The 13,423-nt window shown below is 40.0% G+C and overlaps 1 protein-coding gene across 1 annotated transcript in view; it reads left to right on the top strand.

Annotated features, from left to right (window-relative positions):
• LOC118452454 (chloride channel protein D-like) overlaps positions 1-13,423 on the top strand; it is an 81,340-nt gene that overhangs the window by 16,823 nt on the left and 51,094 nt on the right. Inside the window, exons 7-11 of the mRNA XM_035895879.1 lie at positions 304-498; positions 5,213-5,310; positions 8,747-8,847; positions 9,399-9,570; positions 11,152-11,323. Of these exons, the coding sequence (XP_035751772.1) occupies positions 304-498; positions 5,213-5,310; positions 8,747-8,847; positions 9,399-9,570; positions 11,152-11,323 (738 nt within the window). The remainder of the gene's footprint in view (positions 1-303; positions 499-5,212; positions 5,311-8,746; positions 8,848-9,398; positions 9,571-11,151; positions 11,324-13,423) is intronic.

The raw sequence follows: 13,423 nt of genomic DNA, 5'->3' as shown, positions 1-13,423 counted from the left end.
GGAGTGTTCATTAAGGCCAATGTGTCGTGTTATTTGGATGTTACCTGAAGTGCTGAGTGCTTACGGTAACTGCAGTGCATCACAGAGGTTTCTGCTATGTGTGCCAACACCAGCATCTGCCTGCTGTGCAAGAACAGTACACCATCTCTCATGAGATCAGCTTTAAATTAATTAGCTGAGCTCCCTAAACCACAAGGAAAGATTTGTTTCCTGTATGGAAATTACTTTGTGGTATCAGGTTTTGTAAGAGAGGGTGCAGTATTTCATGTCACTGGCATTTTTTTTCTCCTTTCTTTGACTCAGGTTAAGAACTTGCTGGACCTGAATGTCTTGGCCTTCATTCCGACCATCCTCCTTGGAACACTTGGAGGTCTTCTGGGAGCTCTCTTTGTTTCCCTAAATATAAAGATAAATAAATTACGTACGCAGTTCTTTAATTCAATTCCAAAATTATCCCTTAGAAAAACAAGCAAGCTGTTGGAAACTGTGATCATCCTTGTAAGTAAATAATTATGATTCTATTGATTATATAATATTTACAGTGGTTAATGAGGGCAGATCATAAATTGGCGAGATGGAACAGGTGGATCTCACCTTGCTGGTACTTGATAATGTGCAACAGAGTACAGTAAACATGGATTTCCAAAGTACATACAGGTTTTTAATATTGTAGGATATATTAGAATGGAGAAGACATGTTTTATTTTTAAAAAAGCAAAATAGTTTTTTTAATACTTGAAGTATTTAACCTGTAGAGTTGCTCTCACACTGCTGCTCTACTCTGATGATACTCCATCAACTGTGACATATAGCAGTTATTTTGGTGTGCTTTTGCATTTATTTGCAATCGATGGATGGCTGTCACACGTAGATTTCATCCATTTTTCTCCATTTTTCCTTGCTAGTGATTGATCCTTTCATTATCCCCACACCTTGCTCATGTAGCAGAACCAGGTGGACATCCTCCTTCATGCCTCTGCACCTGGGCTCTATTTCAGCTGTTACATTGGAAAGAACAATTAGGAGACTATTACCATAACCATATGTATTTTTGCCTCAAAACAACAAAAGAGATCTCTGCCTGTTGTGAGAAGAATAGATGCATGAAGAATAAATTTTGTAGAGGGTTTAAAAGTTATGGATAGATACAGAAAACTTTCTGCAGCTAACTATGTATCTGGAGTCAGTTATCCCTAGTTGTTACTGATGGAGGTCAGCCTGGAGCCTCGGATGACCTGGTTAAGGCATGATGGGGCCATTTTACCTCTAGGTTTTGGAGTTTCCATTTGGCATTGTACGGCTTTGGGGAAGGTCATGCCATTGGAAGGAAAAGGTTATAGACCGAAGGTTCCCATGTTTTGAACATTGACAGAATTTTCAGTTTTATGCTTTGGTTATAGCTTAAGTATGTTGTTAAATGTGGAAGAAGGAAACCTTCAGAGCTTTTCTACTGCACTTTTAGTAAATTGTGCAAATTTGCTTGTCATAATTGTTTTTTTTTCCCACCATTTTTGAAGAAGTCTTTCTGAGGAGTTTTCACACATTTTTAAGTGTTGAGATGATCTTTCTTTAGGGAAATCAGTGCACACAGAAGCCCCTTTCTTCTGCCTTCTCTTAGGCAGACTTGCCAGTATGTTTTATGTATGCAATATATATTTTTTATATATACTATTGTATACGTTCTCTTCCCTCCATCCTGGAGAGAAGGTTGCTCAACTGTAGGCCAGTGGGTTGGCCATATAGATGCTCTCCTTCCATCAACCCAGAATTGCCTTCCAGCAGCCTCTACTCCAAGCCAACAAAAAGACATAAGCTTCAAGGAAAAGCAATCACCTTGACTCACGTCAGCAACCTGGATGAAACTGGGAGGAAAACAATTAGTATTTTAAAAATGAAAAGGGAAACTTTTGGAGCTAAAAGTGTGAATAACCATAGGTTGAGGCACATGGTCAGTTCTCTGCAAGCTTTCCGACGATTGGTACAGAGGTGCGCAAGTTTCCCATAGGCTGCGCTATTTTTCCTCTCTGCAGGGTCAGAAAGAGTGCATTTCATTTAGTCCTTGAAAGCTGTGCATGCTATGGCAGTCCAGCTCCTCCTCTTCTGCCTAGTCCTGCTCGTTGCTCCTGCTTGTTGGGTTCTCTGTTGGCACATCAGAGGTGAAATTTGACCTCCAGTAGGAAGAAGAGGAGGAGGAGGGATCCCAGTGCATGAACTATGCTGGAGCAGGCCCATGCCATCGATGACAACTGGATTTTAGCTCCTCTTAGTGGCAGGATAGCAGCTTTTGAGTTTGCAGCTGTGTTTGTTCAGCATTTTGCTGAGGGGAGACATCCAGCTCATTTGAAGCTTTTCGCTTCCACATTTGAAGGAGCAGGTAAGGTAAGGAGGGAGAGTCATTCCACTGTCCAGCCGCCTTTTATCATGCTACAGATTTGCTCCCAGGTCTTGCAAAGGATTTGGGACTTTGTGCTTTTGAGCACTGGAATGAGACATCCTAACAAAAAGCCGTTTTCAAACCAGCAGGATGAGGAGGAGTGTCCCATGTGTGACTCCCATTAGTCCTGTGTAAACTCCATGGTTTCCAAAGGACCTCTGTCTGTGAGAGGTCAGGTTTGTAACAATTATTATTTTAGCAATTTGGAGCCGGAGCTCTGTGTTTGACAGCCGCTTCCCCTACAATTGGGATAGGTTTGGCTTTCTCATAGTACATTACAAAAACCTTGCATAAACTACTTAAACACATAAAAAACACACAGTGCCTTATTACTTTTTGGAAGAAAACCCAAAACAAGCCACAACATAAGCCAGCAAGACCCAGTATGTTAGAAGTTACTATAGGATTAAACTTAAGATCAGCTAGCAAAGATTTAGTGTCAGACATAAAGAAAATGCCTCCTAAGAGTTATTTTATGTTGTTTAGGAGTGGTGTCTTACTGACTCCAAAAGTTCATGGAGCAGTTAGCACCTTGCCAGATCATACCTGAAACTGGGGAACAGCATGTGTTTTGTAGGGCTGTAGTGCTTACAGGAGCTTTTCTGTTTATATATTTTTGTCTTCATCCTTTAAATATTTTTTTAAAATACTGGTTTTTTACATCAACTTTGTAGCATGAACTTTTATTCAGACTGTTTTTCCTTTTTATTAGCTCTAGGAGATCCTGCTGAGGTCACAGTCCTTATTTTATTATAACTTGGCAAAAAAACAGCAGGAAAGAAACTGTTTGATCTGAGAGAGAACCATACAACTTTTTTTTTTTTATAAACTCACATAATCAGGCAACTGAAAGAGACTATGTCACAGTGACTTTAACCAAAAATAATCTTGTATAAACCAGTCTGCATTTAAACTTGGAAAGAACCCATCATGGTATCTTCCACACCCACAACATAACCTGGAGTACCATTCCTTTGACTGGAATTGAATATCTAATCTTCAGCCCACAGATTAGGTGAAGCTGTCTTCCTAAGTGCCCTTCTGCCCCTTGGCCTGCGTTTGCTTCTCCTCAATTCATCACCTTTCTCTCTGTGAGGAAATCACAACGTAGATAAAGTTTTGCCAAGAATCTGGCAGAGCTAGCTTTCTTTTTCTAACTTTTTTATCATGTTGACTAATGCTTCTGTTCCAAAAGCTCAGTGTTTCCATGGGCAGGGTGAACACTTTAAGGATGTATGCATACATACTTATATATTAAACTGTCAAAGCTTTAAAAGGACATTTTTTTCCTACCTAGCTATGAAGATAGGCTACCGCTTTAAATATGTAGCCACTAACTCCAGGCTAGCTGTCCTTCTAGGTCCCTTTGGACTTTGGGGCTTTGGCAAAAAATTGTCCTGGGTTTGAACTGTCCCAGAGTTAAGTTTTCAGAAAGAAAACCTGACCTAAGCTTTGTGAAGACCGAACTACTCCCAGTTTCATTTATCTTTTGTAGATGTGCTCTGCCCACAAGCTTATAATCTACGAGATACAGGGAAACAAAGGCTTGAAATATGATTGTCTGACAAATCATCACAACTGCACACAGCTGAATCTCAGCTTGAGGGTTTCTATAAATGTGCTACCTGAGCTGCTCTATAACAATCCACAGAGCACATGAAACCTTGTGCTTGGAAAATATATCATTATTATGGCTGTGTGTTCCAGTAATTTCTCTCCAGATGCCTACTAAAATATCTTCTAAATATTTTTTTTTTTAGTATGGCTTTATTTAATTTAGAAAAGTAAATTTATCTCAACTAAGACAAGAAACTTAACATCAGCTTTGAATGAAATATAACTATGTTATATTGAACTACGTTATGTTGAAAAATATGCATAACTGAAATACAGTCATCTCATGTAAAAGCTTCCTTTGCTTTTGGCGAATGCAAAGCAGCCCGTGAAAACATCACCTGCTGTGCTCTGTTTCAAACCTTTTTGGTTTTGTTCACATGGACTTCAAAATGGGTATATGGAAAACTAGGAGAAGGACCTGACAAAGTCTCTTAATCCGTTTGGATTGCAATGTCTGTGTCTTTGCTGTATAGTATGTAATCTGCTTTAGGCATTATAGCTGTCTAGTATTGCTAGGATGGCTAGGAACTTCTTTCTGTTGGTTACCTGAATATTAGTCCTTTCATAACATCTTCCTTAAAAGGGAAGGGAAGCAATAAGTTTACAAGTTAGAAACAAGCCTTTAGCTGTTCATACTGACCAGGGACTTCAAATTTGCATAAATCAGGAAGGACCATAAATTGAAGCAGTGGACTGTTTTTGACACATGGCATAATTTTACGTACTAACCAAAAAACTAGGTCCTCAGCGGAAGACGCAGAGATCCCGAGTCCTTGCCATGCACAAGTTGCAGTCTCAGGCTGGCAGCCTGCAAGGAGCTCTGGCTGAACACGGCACGTGGCGGGGAGGCTCAGCATGTGTAGAGCATCCCATGTGCTGCAAGCCTGTCTCTCTGGAGGTAGTGGTGGCTCTCTGGTGGCTGCAGAGTTGGAAGTCAATTTACCTGGTTGCAACAGTTGAGTCCCTGAGTGTAGATGGGATGAATCTAGGCCTTAGCGGCTGCTTAGGAGCAAACGATGAGATTCTGGGATACGTGAGCAAGACAAAACGACAATTTCCTTGTGGTAACTGCTGGCACTAGTGATTTTAGACACTTTTCTTTCTGTTTTTGTCTGTTTCTACATCTCACCATAATCTGTTTACTTATTTTACTGCCTGCAGGTATGTACGACGACTGTTACAGTATACTTACCGTACTTCTTTCCTTGCACTCCAGTCATGAGCGTGAGAAACTACCAGCTGCGAAACAACTCAGGAATGTAAGTGGGGAGAGTCACCAGGAGCATATCTATGTAAATACAATTATTAACCATTTTTCCTGGTTAGTTGCTACAAGGATTTGGGATGGAAAAATTCAAAGGTGCATCAGAGCTGAATGTTGAAAATGAATTCGTGTAGAGACAAGAATCACACTTAATCTTTTAATCACTGAAATTTAATCACATTTAAAATCTTTCAATGAGAGGCATTTGCAATCATGTCAAATGAAAGAAAAAAAAAGAGAAAGAAACAAAAGGGACTTCAAAATTGAAAAGAGCATGAAATGTGGCTGTTGTGTATTATGCAAGCACTTTTTCAATTTAGAATCCTAATTTTGATTTAAAAGGTGTGTAGGCCTTATATATAGGTATATAAGTCTGTAGGAAACAGGCTACGCTTTAACTGGAAAGCTGGAACTGGAAACTGATGAAAAACCTTCATTATTGTCAGCTACTATTGGCAGAGGGACATGATTTGATCACTAATCTATATAGGAATAGCAATAGGTAATGCATCAGAGGCCCATGCTACTACAGCACAAACTCTAATCCGGGGACTTAAAATGACAGATATCGTGTTAATAAACCGGCAGGGAATATGTGGCTGAATGGCTAGGGATTTTATGGGTGATATAGCTGAAGAGATCCTTGAATCTGATGCAGGTTTACAGTCCAAGTACCTTTCTTGAGAAATACCTATAAGGAATCCAGAGGAAGTAGAAAAAGAATTGCTCAGATTGAGGTTAAATGACAGCTTGATTTCGCAGTCATTGCAAATGGTCACTACCAACTTGTAGTTTTACAAATTAATAAACCTGTAAAATTTCCAAATGGGCAGCATCATATATATTGCCTAATACGAACTGTAAATACTGAATAACTTGCCATTGGTGACTGGGCACTGAACAGCTTATTCAAGTAAATAGAAAGCAGACATACTTTCCCATTCTTGCCACCAATTCTAGACTGTCATTTGACTTGCAATACCTGGGTCAGTATTGTTTGCTATAATATGTATTTACACATTCTTTATAAAAGCAAACATTGTCATTTAGTACCAGGACTTTGTGACTATGGCTATTATGGATTGCTACAGGAAAAGCCTTTTTCCTCACCCTGACATTTTTTTTTATTTTAAGGACTAATGCTTGCAAAATGTTATTTTTCAAAACAAAACTATTTTTGCTCTAAAGGAAAAACATCTGAAACCATGATAATTTCATGGCTTTTTTTTGTCTGTGTCTGAATCAAAAATAGTCAGGCTGATCCAGCCTAGAGGCTAAATGGTCTTTGTGCCAATTTTTCATTTGGTGTGGCCACAAGTTATGAAGAGTACATCCTGTTGAAAATGGATAGATCGGAAGGGAATTAAGGACCAAATTGCCATGGACATTGCCAAGGTAGTGATGATGTCTCTAGTGAGCATGTAATAAGGTGCAAGACTAAACACGGAAAAGAAGCTTGTTCACTCTTCTCCCATTCTTAGAAATTTCAAAAGGGAATTACGATTGCAGTCGCGAGATTTTAATTAGGATCATTTAGATTTGGCTCACCTCAGCGTAATCTGAGTTTCTTAGTGCTCCAGAGGCAGGTAAATATCATTAACCTTTGAAGATCCCACAGGTTAGTAATAGGCACCCTTGCCACTTCAAGACATCCAATAAGAACCATATAACAAAAAAAATTGTCAGATGCTTAGTTTTGTCCTTTGTACTGATCCAACTCGGTGAAGTGTATGTTTTTGCATTTACACCATGGCAGTACCAAAGCTGCAGCTCCAGGTGGGCCTGTATGTGGCTAGGCCAGTATGGCAGCGCTTCCTTCTACCATAGCTTATCCTCGTAAATTTGTACTGGAACGGTATTTTCAGTAGCATTTTGTAGCACTTCCAGCAGGCCTTCGTGTTCCCAGGAGAAGAAGGTGTAGGAGGCCGTGGGGAGGCAGGAGAAGGAGGTAAAGAAGCGGTGGGCTTCTTCCATTAGCAGGTCTTGGTACAGCAGCTGCGTCCCTGCAGCGTGCGGTGTGGCAGTGCAGTCGTCCCATCGGCACCAGGGAGAAATCTGTCTCTACTAAACAGACTGATTTCAAACAGTTAGTGGTACAAACCCCTGTGTGTAAACAAGCCCTACGTCTCCATTCTCTGAGCTTTGTTCTTCTTGCTCAACCATGTATTTTAATTGTAAAAACCCCTTTCTTCTGTTGTTTCTCTCTCTGTTATTTTGGCATTGCTGCAAGCCTCAGGTTGCCTCTCGGCTGCGCTGGTTTTTGTGTGTGGACTCCTTTACTGGTAGTAAAGACATTTGCACAGAACTTGAGGCTTTGCTATAAGTGGGTTACACAATCATATGATTTCTAAAGCAGGATGGAGTAAATAAGCTTTTTTATTTTTTATTGACCATTATGAATTTGGAATATACTCTTGTTTGAAGGGTTGGATTAATGTAAAAAGCAAATACAAGATTAGGAAGTATCTTGTGTTCCTTTGGTTGCCAATCTGAGGTCTGGAAGAAATTTTCTTGTGCTAGTTGTTGGCTGCATTTTAAGTTTTCCTTGTAGTTCTGAGTGGGGATCAGGTGGGTCAAATACCACAGATCTCCCACTCTTTGTTCCAGGAACAGAGTACGTATTGTTACTGTTTAGGTTGTGGTGATGTCCAAATCATGCTGGATGCTTTCCAAATGGGAAGAAGGAAGTCGTACCTGCTTGGAGAGTGCAATTGCTCCAGATGACAGAGGTTGAGAAAGTGCCCAGCAATAGTAGTGCTGTACGGAAAGGCTGGTAATGGTCAGCATGATAACTGGCAGTCTAAGTTGCAAGATGTTGAAATGACTGGTGTCAGTATTTACCGAAGGAGAGCTTTGAGAACGTGTTGGGCAAACATCTTTTAGGTGTGGTTTGTGTATAGCCTGTGCTGCTGAGGAAGAGGAAACCTCGAGGTCCTTCCAGTTCTCGACGGTGCTCTCCTGTGCAAAGCTTTCTGACTGCAAATTCGTCTGTCAGCTTGGGATGCTGGGCTTACCCGCTGAAGCGTTCGTCAGGAGTGATACATTTTTGGTCTGAAAATCCTGTTTTATAGAGTTTCAATGATGTGTGTGGACAAAGAGATCGAGGCCAGGCTGGGCATTGTAATCAGATTTTTTTTCCTGTTTTCTGGTTTTAGGCAGTGTAACGTGATTCCTGGTTTTGGAAACTTAGGGTTGCAGCAGCAGGAGGTTTATGCAGAGGAATATGAGCATTAATAAATTTGATTTATTAGTTTAGTAGAATAATTAATAAACTGATCTAGTAAACTAGATTTATTAGTTAATAAAACAACTTAACTGGGAGATGCAAGGGAAAGTAGGCTTTTTGTGTAAAATTTATATCTAATAGACACATTCTGTACAGGCAGTCAGGTAGGTTATATTAATCAATTTTTTTGTATTTAATATCTTAGCATAAATCAGTTCAAGAGGGAAATTTCAGAATATAGCTGTTCATCAAGCACATGGATTGGTCCAGATGGAGTCAGATATTCTAATCAAACTTTCAATCAAGGTAAGGGGAGTTAAGCAATTGATACCTGGGAACAAATTGAATTTATGTACCTTGAGGTGATATCCAAGTATATTTACTTATAATGTAGGTTTTCTTCAAAGTAATGTAGTGCTCCCTTTTGAGGGCTATATCAGAACTAAATTCCATATTTGAGCCAAATATGCTGGGAAGTTCCTGAGTTATCACTTCTGAAAGGGATGGGGGAAGAGCCCCGCTGAACTAGTATGGTTGCCTTTCTTTGGCTTAAATGGCCGCAGTTTGTCGTTATTCAGATCAAGATTGGGGGTTGGACTAGATGACCCTTCCAACCCAAAACATTCTATGATTCTATGGTTAACATCACGCAACCAGACTGGAAAGAACAAAAGTTCATTGTTTTTCCCCAAGTGTCCCAGATGCTGCAGCTGTCATGTAAACTCCAATTAACTGATCTATGTACTTTGCTGATTTTTTATCAAGTTTAGGCAAACGAGAATGGCTACAAACTGTATTTTTGCAAAGGATCCTTTTAACATTTTGTATCTCTCCACATCTCTCCCTCTGTGTTGCAGCTGCTGCGCTTCTAGTTGAAAATGGGAAGCAAGGGATCACGTATCTTTTTAAGCGTGGGACTCATGAAGAATTTGGATACACATCCCTCTGCACTGCTTTGGCATTTTATTTTATCCTCAGCTGTTGGACGGCAGGTTCTGCTGTTGCCAGTGGCCTGGTTATTCCTATGCTGTAAGATTCACCCGTCTTGGTCTGAGCTTCCTGTACAAAAGGCCTGTGTCGAGTAGCAACAATCTGAGTTGTAAGCCGAAAGCTTGGCAATAGCAAAGCTGTAATTGTTTGGAGGAGGTTATATAGGTGGAACAGGATGGTTTGCTTGGAAAGAGATGCTAAAATTGTGGAAAAGAATGAAGAAAAATCATCTGAGAATAGCTGTGGAAGGACCATAGCCAAACCTGTGTACTTTCCAAGTATAGATCATTTGAATCCTCTGGGGACCCAGAGAGAGTCTCGGCTGCTGGCTCCATCTCTGTAACTATAGAAATACGGGTTCAGATCCAGACTTTTCATCTGTTTCTTATGCACATAATAGCCTGAATCTTAATCTTGGACATCAACACCCTAGACTTTTGAGAAAACTGCAGTTAGGTCTTTCGTTGTACTTTTTAGAAAGCTGTGGTAGACTAGAGCAAAGTTCTTACAGTGACGTTGAGAGGTTTAATGTTCAGCAAGCAAGGGGTCATGGCTGGAGAGAGGGTATCCAGCATAATGCAATTCAGATACTCAAAAAATTATAAAAAGAAATAGTTCTGTGTACAACCTTCTGCCTTTGCCCTACCCCTGAGTATTCACCTCCTACGCTCCCCAAACTGTTGTCTAAATCAGTTTTTAATATGCAGTGTTTGCTGAAACTTGGCATACTTGGCCAAACAGATACAGATAATCAAGTCTGTCAACCAGCACCTGTGTTTCTGACCCAATACCTTAATTTTTATAACCATTCTAGAACTACTAGAACTGCATAAAATGAATCAGTTGCATGAGTAAATGGGAAAAAGTTGTGTAATGGTGCAAGATGATGCTCCCCAAATCAGATAATACATATCATATATACAGCTATTGTGTAAGTAAAATAATCCACCGTTGCTGGAAGGGGAATGTCTGTACAAATCTAGTTCATTGGCTGACACCTGAATGGATATTTAATTTCTCATATATGGAATGAAATGCTGTGTATCGTGCCAGCAATTATAGGCCCAACTGTGCTAAATTTTGGTTTTGCTCATCAATGTAGCATATGGTTGGTCTGAGGACTCCTGGGTTCTCTTCACTGCTTCGTTCCTGGTCAACTCCGGGCAGGTCATTAATAGCTATTACTCCATTTCACCCATTTGTAATATGGCTGTAATATTTTACTTGCCAGGTTTATGGGGCACAGGTAGACTTAATTTTAAGAAGTTATATAAGGCTGGAGTTCTAAAAGTGCAAGCTTCTTATCTGAAATATCCCAGTGTGTATACCTGTGACCTATACTTTTGACTGTATTCCTGTAAGGTTCATTCTCATTTGGCTTTGAAGGACATTGACAGACATGCCGATAGTCCTTTTTCTTCAAAGTATGGTAAATTTGGCAGTTTCATGCTAATGATTGGCACTAAGTAAATGCTCTAAGGAATGCTGCTAGAGTTCTTCTTGAGAAAGGGGTTGCTACAGAAGTTGACAAAATTAATCTGGGATCAGTAGAATACTAGAAGCGTTTCTAGAAAACACTATCATTGGCAAGAGGATTGTTCTTTTTCTTCTTGCATGCAGGTACACGGGAGCTTTGTATGGCAGGATAATCGGTTTGATCCTTGTTTCCATTTTTGGTGTTCAAACTAATGGCTATGGAGCATGGATTGATCCAGGTCTCTTTGCTGCCATTGGAGCTGCCTCCTTTTTCAGTGGTGTGTCAAGACTAACCATCTCCCTCACTGTGCTAATGGTAAGTGTCCTAAGTTTTCAGGAATTTGTGTGGCCAAGGTTGAGTTAAGCTTTTGCTGCTGCAGCTAAATGAACCACAGGTGGTGTCCTGAGCACATTGAGAAATAAATTACTGGCCTGACTATTTCTGGCTTGCCTGAAGAGGCTTTTCTTCTGAGACCTTTTATTTGTGAAGTGTAAGTTTGGAAATAACAGTTTGAATGAGAAAGCTGACTATCTGTTTTCCTAATTTTTTTAGATTTTTTGGGGGTTACAGAAATGAGAATGGCATCAGTGGTTTACAAACAAGAAAACAGACGATACTATGTTTTGTTTCTTTTGGATTACAAAAATACAGTAGATCACACTGCTTGGCTTGTGAATTGACTTCTATGGGGGCTGAGGGCCTTGTGCAATGCATCTTTTTATGTTGGGGCTGAATATGGCCTTCTGGATGGAGTAAGTGAAGGATTTGCAGTAGTATAGGCAAGCGGTGCAATGGGAAGCCTCCCAGGTCTCTCTGGTAAATTTATATCTTATAGATTTAAATATTTTGAGATTCACTTGGAACACATTTCATATTTCTGTTTCCTGCCCTCCTCCTTTTAGAACAGAGTTGTTTTGAGTCTGTGCTATAATACTTTCCAGGCAAACCTCCGAAAGGTAAAGGATTTGCAAATAATACTCTTATAATTGGAGAGGATGTTCTTTGCTTTCCTGATTTGTAAGGCACAGCTGAAATTCGGCTTAGTCAACAGAGCAGTGATGTTGAGGTCACAAGGGGGAAGCTTTCACCCTTCCGTGGCAGGACATTCAGGTCCTATGAGAGTTACTGTGTGTGGAAATTTCACCCATGACTAAACCTAATCTTGGCTGCCTGTCTGGCTTTGCCCAAAAGTATCTCATTAAAATCTTTGCAAATGTCAGAATTCACCTGGAAGTGACCAAGCCAGGATTTTCCCTCCTAGTACACTGTTGCACAGTGTTTGATAAAGTAGCTGTTTATCGGCACTCGCTCCGAACTGGGTTCATTTTAGTGATAGGTTGTGTAAACTGTGGAGGAAGAATTTTTTTGATGTTTTAGCTTGAAAGGTGCTGTATGTGCATAGAAAATTCTCTATTGTGAAATAATAATTAGGTTGTTTATGGAAACACTCCTCTTTCAGTGTCCTCTTAGTACTTTAGCGCCTACTTATCCATTAAGTACAAATGCATGCTGGTAAGATTTGAAGGGGGTAAAGTTGGTGCCTGAACACTAAATTTAAGTTTCTTGAGAGCCCCAGTTACCACTAAATGTGATGTCTTTTCCAAAGTAGGCCTCAATTTTCTTGCAGTGGCTCAATACATTTTAATTTAAGTATCGTTTGTAAACCATTACTTTATGGTCTTGCTGCAGATGTAAGTCCTTAGTGGCAAAACCAGTTGATTGACATCTTCCTTAGCGTTGTGTTCATGAGGCTGTGCTTCATCGCAGGGAAGTGAGAGGTTATTATGTGCCAGAACACTTGCTGGTCTTGGATGACAGAACTGCATTTCAATCAGCTTTGGTGGAGAGAAAAAGCCTACATTTTATTTGCTTCAATTTCTCCCTGCCTTCCCCATTACCTGCACTTGTTCTTTTTTTTCCAAGCGCCTCCGTGAGTCGTATACAAAACAATAGCTGGAAACTGTTAAGAGAGCTGTAGGAAACTCAGTTGAAAAGGCTCTAGAAAAATGATGAGGGTTGCGTTGCAATGTGTTCTGAATTCCCCTAGGTGTCATGTTATAACTCTTCTGCGCCTCTCTCTGCAGAGGCAGATTGTGTTTCAATTCATGTTCATCCAAGATAAATAGCTGCATTGCTTGAGGAAATATTAATTTTTGAGGAGAAAAAAGGTCTTGGACATGACAATGCAAAAACATAATTAAAAGGTTGTGCCCTCAAACCATAAAATGCACATATTTTTCCTATATTGTCTGATGGGTTCAAAAAGAATTGGGAATGTTTGCTTTGGCTTTTCACACAGTCTTCCATTTGGAAACAGTTATGAATGTGGGACTTGTAGTGAACAGGTTTGTAAGATGCTTTTTTTTTTTTTTTTTTTTTTTCCCCCTGTTTTCCGGGGAGACCCCACACACACTT

Source organism: Egretta garzetta, unplaced genomic scaffold, assembly GCF_000687185.1.
Source record: "Egretta garzetta isolate BGI_Z169 unplaced genomic scaffold, ASM68718v1 scaffold36, whole genome shotgun sequence".
Classification (NCBI taxonomy): domain Eukaryota; kingdom Metazoa; phylum Chordata; class Aves; order Pelecaniformes; family Ardeidae; genus Egretta; species Egretta garzetta.
This window is presented reverse-complemented; position numbering and strand designations above follow the sequence as displayed.